General features: G+C 41.2%; 1 protein-coding gene across 1 annotated transcript in view; it reads left to right on the forward strand.

Annotated features, from left to right (window-relative positions):
• Positions 1-635: 635 nt before the first annotated feature.
• Positions 636-9,007, forward strand: part of Ddx52 (DExD-box helicase 52) — a 23,167-nt gene continuing 14,795 nt past the window's right edge. The window contains exons 1-4 of the mRNA XM_028772377.1: positions 636-752; positions 1,799-1,997; positions 7,134-7,267; positions 8,583-8,768. Coding sequence (XP_028628210.1) covers positions 666-752; positions 1,799-1,997; positions 7,134-7,267; positions 8,583-8,768 — 606 coding nt within the window. The 5' untranslated portion in view covers positions 636-665. The remainder of the gene's footprint in view (positions 753-1,798; positions 1,998-7,133; positions 7,268-8,582; positions 8,769-9,007) is intronic.

Genomic DNA, 9,007 nt, shown 5'->3' on the forward strand with positions numbered 1-9,007 from the left:
TTCATCATGCCCTTGTTACAGTTTTGAGATTTGGTTTGTTTGCCCCTGTAAGCTTAGCTCCAGCCACTCCAACTTTCTTTCCTTCCTTTATTTCTTCCTCCATTCCTCCCTCCTTCCTCCTTTTTTTTCCCTCTTTCCTTCTTTCTGTGACACTGGAGAGCAACTCAGACCCTGGCTTCTGTTCTAACAAGGTTTCAGACCCATTCCCTTCTTCAGAGGGGTTTCCTCTTGTCTGGAATGCTGGTCCCATGTCTTGGGAAAGTGGCTCCTTCTCAGTTGAAATATTTGATTGAACTTACCCAATCTAACTAAAGTAACTTCTACTCCTTTTCTGTCCATCACACCTTTTAATTTGCTTCATAGCACTTTCCATTTTCCTCAGTTGCAGTAACTGGTTAATAGTATCTCTGTTCTCGCTAAACTGTGACCTAAAGTGCAGAATCTTGGCGTGCTGCTCATCAAACTATCACTAAAAGTCTAACACACGCTCTCGCACAAAATGGGTCTATTTTGTGAACGAATTCCCAACTCAAAGGTCTTCCACGCCTGTCATAGCCAGGCTCCGCCTCCTGGAGCTACTTCCGCCTACGGCCTTTGCGGAAGCAGTCGCAGAGTGAAAGTCGTAAATGCAGGCGCTGTGAGGCCGCGGGGCCTTCTGGGTAAAGATGGATTCCTACGACCTGTTTCGCCGGCTTGGAGCCGGCGCCAAGTTCGACGTGAAGCGGTTCTCAGCAGACGCTACGCGATTCCAGGTACTTTCTGTACGCGGGGAGCCAAGTGACCGAGAAGGGGCGGAATTCGGAGAATGAGACCGCTGCCAGCCGGACAGCGGGCATGCTGGATCCCCCGAGGCCCGGCTCCGATCACCCCGGAACATTTCCCTCCTTTGGGATTCAGCTTAACCTAAGATTTACTCCAAACTAATATCTAATAAACATCCTTGACATGTAGTAGATGAAATGTATTCGTTGCTGTCGTTGTTACTGGTAGGAGAACAGAGAGAGTTTTTGTTTGTTTCAATTCCATTTGTCAAACACACTACTTAGCTCAGCAGATTGTTGTTTGAAAAGGTTAAAAAGGTGAATTACTGAACCGGTAGACTAGTTGAGCCTGGCACGAACTCTTGTTTCCCGGCTTTTTACTTACAAAGTTGGAATCCTCTCTGAGGCTTCCTCTTAGAAAGCACTCTTTCACCATAGCCTGCCCAGGTTTGACTGAGTGTGCAGATAGCTGTACTGTAGTGGTTTTTTGTTTTGTTTTTTTCTTTTTTCATCACTGAGCAAGAGAGGAGGCTCACCTGTGAAACATTTAAAACATAACTTTGCTGTAAAAGAACAGCCTTTGTGGAGGGTGTATTTCGTCCTGACTGCCGTGCTGTAATTACATTTGAAGCCTGGAGCAGGGCTTTCTGGGACCAAATGCTGCGTCTGCTAGTGAATACTTCTGAGATCTTCGCTAAGTTACTTGCTGATGCCTGGATATTTTTTTTCTCTTCTGTCTCACTGCTAATTTACCTTGTAGGGTTGGTGTGAGGATGAAGTAATTTAATATCTAATAAACATCCTTGACATGTAGTAGATGAAATGTATTCGTTGCTGTCGTTGTTACTGGTAGGAGAACAGAGAGAGTTTTTGTTTGTTTCAATTCCATTTGTCAAAACACACTACTTAGTTCAACAGATTGTTGTTTGAAAAGGTTAAAAAGGTGAATTACTGAACCCGTGTCTTCCATACAGCTAGTCATGGTTGGATGGAAACATTCTGGCAGTAAATTTCACTTGAAACTTTTGGGGTTTTAGGTAGGAAAAAGAAAATTCGATTCCGATTCTTCGAAGGTCCTGAAGGAACTAGACTTCTTCGGAAGCAAGAAGTCTGTCTCAGATGAGTGTGGAGCTTTACAAACACACCAGGAGCTCCAAAATGAGGAGAAAACAGAAGGGGGCCTGTTGGAGAGGAGTAAGGAGCCCAAGAAGAAAAAGAGAAAGAAGATGATTTCAGGTTAGTGTTGGCTTTCTGCTTATTTTTTTTCCCAGTTCCAAAACAGTGCAATTTGATAAATCAGACAATACATACCCATTCCTTTGTTGATGCAATTTGAATTATGCCTAGGTACTGGCTGTTAATTGCTTCTACAATAATAGTCATGCATAGCCTTTGGATAGGTGTTGCTATTTCTGGAGAATAATAATCCCAAAGTGGAGACACTCTGTTAAAAGGTATGCATCACTTCCTTAGAATAGATACCGCAGAATAACTTCCCACACCTTTGTCTGTACTGGGTTTTTTATTTGAAACAAGGATTCCCAATCTCCCTGAGATTGGAGGCTAGGGAGTTGGAACAGCAGATACAGATATTATTACAGAATTGTAGTGATCTGAGTTTGATTTCCAGAACCCACATAAAAGTGGAAGGATAGAACTGACTCCACAGCTGGGCTTTGTCTCTGAGTGCAAGGCCAGTCTGGCAGCCAGGGATACACAGGGAAAGAAACCCTGTCTCAAAAAAAAAAAAATAAAATAAAAATAAAAAAATAAAAACCAGACTTCCCAATGTTTTCCTTTGACATCTACACACATGTTATGGCACAAAGCCCTAGCCCCAATAATAACACATTAAACCAAGTGCTGGGTTACAGGCGTGAGCCACTACAGCTGTCTTAGTGCTATTATATTTTCTTTTGTCAGTCTAATTAATGAAACTCTTTTTTTTTTTTCTTTTGGTTTTTCGAGGCAGGGTTTCTCTGTGTAGCCCTGGCTGTCCTGGAACTCACTCTGTAGACCAGGCTGGCCTCGAACTCAGAAATCCGCCTGCCTCTGCCTCCCAAGTGCTGGGATTAAAGGCGTGCGCCACCACCGCCCGGCCATGAAACTCTTAATTTAGATTTCATTATTCTTCTTTGAGACAGGTGTGTACCCTAGGCCACCCTTTAACTCCCGTTGTAGTTAAGAGTGACCCTGCACACCTGCTCACTCTGCCTCCCTCTCCCAAGTGCTGTAGTTTTAGCTGAGTGCCATCACCTGGTTTTATGCTGTGCTGGGCATCGAACCTAGGGCTTTCTGCATGCTAGACATATAGTTTGCTCACTGAGCTGTATCATCCCCATCCTCTCCTTAAATTTATATTTTCTTGATAATTAAATGAGGTTAAACATCTGTTTGTTTGTTTGTTTGTTTGTTTGTTTGTTTTGAGGCAGGGTTTCTGTGTAGCCCTGGCTGTCCTGGAACCCACTATGTAGACTAGGCTAGCCTCAAATTCACAGAGATTCGCCTATGTCTTAACTTCTGAGTGCTGAGATTAAAGGCTCATGTCACTACATCCAGCTTTGAATTATCTGTTACTGTGCTTTGTGGATGTTGGCTTTATGGGTGGTTTCAGCTTTTGTAAACTTTCTTTTCCTTTGCACAGTTTTTCTTTTCTTTCTCTCCCGCATAGGAAATGCTCTATAGGAGCATCTATGTGTTACGCCCATTAAGTGTCCTTGCCATGTACCTTTTTTTAATAAAGTAAATGCATAAATTACATAATGATGGTGAGTAAATTTCTTACCCAAATTTCATTTCCTGTTCCCTAGTTCTGCTATGTTTTTCTTGAGATACTGTATTCACACTGTTCTATACCTGTTTTCAAAAAAGATGGATATACTATTTTCATATACATATAAAGTATATGCATGTATACTTTAGAAATATAAATTCTTTACATTCTGTTATGAACCTTCCTCCCCTCCTCTCTGCTCCCACCTCCTCTTTTTTGAGACGGTCTTATTATATGGTCCTGGCTGGCATGCAGCTGGCTATTATAGACCATAATGGCCTTAAACTTAGGCCAATACTTTTGCCACTGCCTTCCCTTTTAAAAAACAAAGCAAAATAAATACCAAACAGAAAAACAAGATATTTTGAAATTGTTCAGAATCAGTAGAACATTCACTGACTTGCTCTCTTTTTTTGTTTGTTTGTTTTGTTTTTTAGTTTTTTGAGACAGGGTTTCTCTGTATAGCCCTGGCTGTCCTGGAACTCACTCTGTAGACCAGACTGGCCTCAAACTCAGAAATCTGCCTGTCTCTGCCTCCCAAGTGCTGGGATTAAAGGCGTGCCCCACCACTGCCCGGTGACTTGCTCTCTTTAATGAAACATAGTAACCATTATGTTCCACAATTGATTTAAGTTTGATTTTTTTTTAAATATTACATTCATCCATTTGTGTGTACATGCATTTTCATATGATGTTGCACATGTGGAGGTCGGAGGACATTTGCAGGAGTCTATTCTCTCCTGTCATGTACATTCTGGGACTCAATCTCGTATTGTCAGGCTTGAGGATTAGCACCTTTGCCTGCTGACCATCTCACCAGCCCTTAAGATTGATTTTACATAGAGATCCCATGCATTTAGTTTTTCCCACGCTTTTACTGTTGTTACAAAAATGTCAGTGTACTTTGTGTGTTTGTATGAGTTTATCTGTCCAACAGATACATAGAATTGCAGAATTGGCAGGTAGATTTAGATATTATAGTATAATCTACCAGAAACATTGTATCACTCAGAAACAGAGTGTCTTGTTCTTTGTCACACACTGTATACTTCACAGGACAAGTACATACCTGGTTTGACTAGTGCCTGTGTCAAGGACATTTATTATACTTCCATATTTCTGCTATTACATTGTAAAAGTTTTTTCTTTCCCTTGCTTTGAAGGAGTTGGTGAAACCTTTGCCCATATTAAGAAAAGAAGTACCACAAATTTAGAGACAGGATTCAGATGCTGGACAGTCAGAAACCCATAGATGTCTACTATAACCATTCAGTAATAAATGTATGTAGGCTGTAGACTTATGTATGATATATGTATTTGTTTTTAATTAGATATGTTATAATTGTAGATTAGTGGTGATTGGAGTTTATTAGTTCTGCTGTATGTGTTAACTGGGTTTACCTTAGACTGCTAGGCTCAAGTGATTCTCCTCCACAAGCTGCCTACAGATGTCTCTGTGTCTCTGTCTCTGTTTCTGTCTCTGTCTCTGTCTGGCCCTCCATCCACAACTTTCAAATAATTCTTCCCCGTGATACCTACTGGAAATATAAGGAGTTTTCTTTCTCTAAATTAATCTCTTCATATTTTACATTCCTTTTGTTTATTCATCCATTTCTTCTTAGTTTAGTAAGCTTCAGATATTATGGAAATTAGCATGTTTTTCTACCTGTCACTTAATTTTGTAACATTGAAATTCTCAGTCCTGCTGGCTTATTTGTTATAAAGAATGAATGGAGCTGGGTGGTGACGCACACCTTTTTGATCCTAGCTCTCAGAAGGCAGAGGCAGGTGGATCTCTGTGAGTTTGAGAAAGCCTCATCTACAGAATGAGTTCGAGGACAGCCAGGGCTACACAGAGAAACCTGTCCCAAAGAAACAAAAAGAGAGAGACAGAGACACAGACAGAAGGGGAAAAGTGAATGGGATGGATATGGTGGCACATGCTTTTAATCCTAGTGCTTGGGAGGCAGAGGCAGGCAGATCTCTGAATTCTTGGCTAGTCTTGTCTATATAGCAAGTTCTGAGTCAGCCATGGCTATATAGTAAGACCCTGTCTTAATTAATAAGATAAAAGAATGATCAGGAAATTCTTCTTCCATGGCTTTGTGTTGTTTTTCAGTGGTATCTCACTGTATAGCCTATAGTGGGTCTGAAAGTTGAGATCTTCCTTAGACTAGACTGGCTTCAAACTCAAAGAAATCTACCTGCCTCTGCCTCCCAAGTGGTGGGATTAGAGGTGTGTACTACCACTGTCTGGCTTATAACTTATGGTACACTCCCACCTTTCCTTCCAGACTGTCTTAGAACTCTGCTGTTTGATTGGTTTGTCTTTATGTTCCCATGCCAGTGGACTCTGCTGTTTGATTGGTTGGTTCTTGTGTTCCCATGCTGCAGAGCAGCAGACTCTTGGATAGACTGCCAAGGCATATTATCATTTGCATACAGTATGCTGGGGACTACCTAGGACCACATACAAGCCAAATAAGCACTCTAATGCTGAGCTACAGCCAATTCCAATATATACTTTAAAATATACACAGTTTCATTGCAGGTCAGTTATGTCTGAGTAAAATTAAAAATTATGTTTTAATAATGCCACAGAGGAGCTGGAGAGATGGCTTAGCAGTTAAAAGCCCTGGCTGCTGTTTCAGAGCATCCAAGTTGAGTTCCCAGCACCCACATGGCACTTTCCAATGCCTGTAACTCCAGTTCCAGGGTAGGGATGCCTTCTTTTGGTTTCCTTAACTACCTAGCATACACGCTGTACACAGACAAAACACCCATACACATTTAAAAAAAAATCAATTAGAAACCCAGGTATAAGCCGGGAGGTGGTGGTGCACGCCTTTAATCTCAGCACTTGGGAGGCAGAGGCAGGTGGATTTCTGAGTTCGAGGCCAGCCTGGTCTACAGAGTGAGTTCCAGGAAACCCTGTCTCGAAAAACCAAAAAAAAAAAAAAAAAAAGGAAACCCAGGTATAGTAATACTTGCCTACAATCACATCACTTTGGAGGTGGAGACAGGCAGAAGCCAGGCTAGACTCTGTAAAAAACATAAAATATTCATTGAAGATCTTTGCTCACTACTCATAGAATTTTTCTTAGATTGTTCTCACATATTTGTTCTACTGTATAAAACAGTAAAGTCAGCAAATCTGGTCACTAAGACAGTCAGGTCTGCTTTTAATTAAGCCAGTGTTTACAGATACAGGAAGAACTGCTGTCTCTATGATATGGACAGCCCTAAGTTTGGTCATTTCATTGCTAGTGCACATGAAATCTTTGTCTATCACAATAGTTTCTAGCTCGATGTTTGATGAACAAGCTGGCTGCCCTGTAGCTTGTTGACTTCTCAGTCCATCTCTTGTTTGACACGTATAGTTGTCTTGATGTTCACAACTAACACAGCCAACAAAAGGAAGAGAACGAGCCTTGGTGCTTTGCCCGCACCACATTACAGCTTGCCTGTTCCTGGCCTAAATACACTTACTTCTGTTCCCCATGGGCTCTGCTAATGCCTTTTCTGGTTTAGTGTGGTTTAGGTAGCCAGTTTGGCACACCTAACACTTGCACTTGATACCTTTGATTTTTAAAATGTAGAAGTTCCTGCTCAAGAAGACTTTGACGGTACTATACAGTGGACATCCTCTGTAGAAGCAAATCTTCAAGATAAAAAAGCCAATGGCGAGAAGAAATTAACTTCAGGAAAGTTGGAACATCTCAGAAAGGAACAGGTTCGAAAAATACCTTCACCTCCCAAAAGTGTACATATAGCGTTTTTACTGGATTTCCTGTTTTTGAATTTATTTTGTTAAGATGGAAAACTAATTACACGTGTCTAGGTTTTACTTTAATGAAGACTGTAGAAGCCTCCTGTGCAGTGCTAGAGTGCTTGGTGACAGTTAAAGATCAGATCGAGTTTAGCTCCGGCTGTTGACAGATACCTAGTGTGCGTATGTAAGAGTTCTGGAGCTTCTCAAATTTCAAGAATAATAGTGTGCCTGGAATAAAATTTTCAAGTTTCTTGGGCTGGTGAGATGGCTCAGTGGTTAAGAATACTGGCTATTCTTTCAGAGGATCCAGGTTCAGTTCCCAACACCCATAAGGCAGCTCACAACCATCTGCAACTCCAGTTCCAGGGGATCTGATGCCCTGTCTCACCTCTGCAGGGCATCTCTGCAGTCATCAGGCACACACAGGATGCTAATATATACATACATACATACATACATACATACATACAGGAAAAGCACTCATACATAAATTATTTTTTAATTCCAATTTCTTAACTCCTTTTGATAAGCCTAAAGTTTGGCACCCCTCTCTTCAGTTAAAGGCTTTTTTTTTTTTTCTCTCCCCTGGGAGGGATTAGAAGGTTAGAATTCTTTTTGTTGTGGCCCACATGGATCTCTTGATTTTTTTCCTGCCCAAGCCACTCTACCTATAGAGGGATACAGTTCTTAAGGAAGGCAATTTGTGATAAGGCCATAGGACATGAAAGAGCATGAGTCTGTTGCTCCCTGTACCCTTGCCACTTGGCTGGTGGAGACTGCAGTGCTGTGTTTCAGTGACCCAGACACCAAAATGTGGCTGTCTGGACTAGAAGATGAACAAGTTGCCCAGTAAGTACCACTAAACAGCACCCTTGGCATTCAGTTTTAAGAAATATAAGGGCTGATGGGCTTGTTTTTGTTTTTAAAGTATTAAAAAGCACTGGCATTTGTATGCTAAGAACCATATTGAAAACATAATCTCAGAGCTTGCCTTCTAGAGGTTTATATAAAGTTATGTAAGAAGTATGACAGAAACACATTGCAGTGCACACAGACAGTGGGTCCTATCATTTGTGAGGGGTTTCTGGCTGTGGATACCATGAAATGTACTCAGTGTCTGTGTTAACTGGGAGCTTGGATTTAAGCAGAAAGCTTTTTGTGTGACTATAGCTTAGGCCAAAACTGTTACTGCTGTTGGAAAGCATCTGAGATTGTCATTGTTATTGTTATTTGGCCATATACATATATATGTTGGCTCCTTTGTCTCAATTTATAGATCAACTTCTTTCGGAACAAACACAAGATACATGTCCAAGGAACTGATCTTCCTGACCCAATTGCTACATTTCAGCAACTTGACCAAGAATATAAAATCAGTTCTAGATTGCTCCAGAATATTCTGGACGCAGGCTTCCAAGTGCCCACGCCAATTCAGATGCAAGCCATTCCTGTTATGCTGCATGTGAGTGTGAAAATTTAGGATGCCCATAACATTCACCTGTGTCTTCATTTTTTTCCTGACCCCTTGAAATCCTTTCCACCTTTAGTCCCCTATTAAGTCTTTCATTTGATTGAAAGTCTGTCTTAAGTGTTTGTACCCCATAAAACCTGATCATTACAAGTAGATGCCATCATTTCCTTTATCAGTTCTCTCCCTTTCTCCCTCTCTCTCCCTCTCTCCTTCTCTCCTCCTCTCCCCCT

Source organism: Grammomys surdaster, unplaced genomic scaffold (assembly GCF_004785775.1).
Source record: "Grammomys surdaster isolate TR1022 unplaced genomic scaffold, NIH_TR_1.0 213, whole genome shotgun sequence".
NCBI lineage: Eukaryota > Metazoa > Chordata > Mammalia > Rodentia > Muridae > Grammomys > Grammomys surdaster.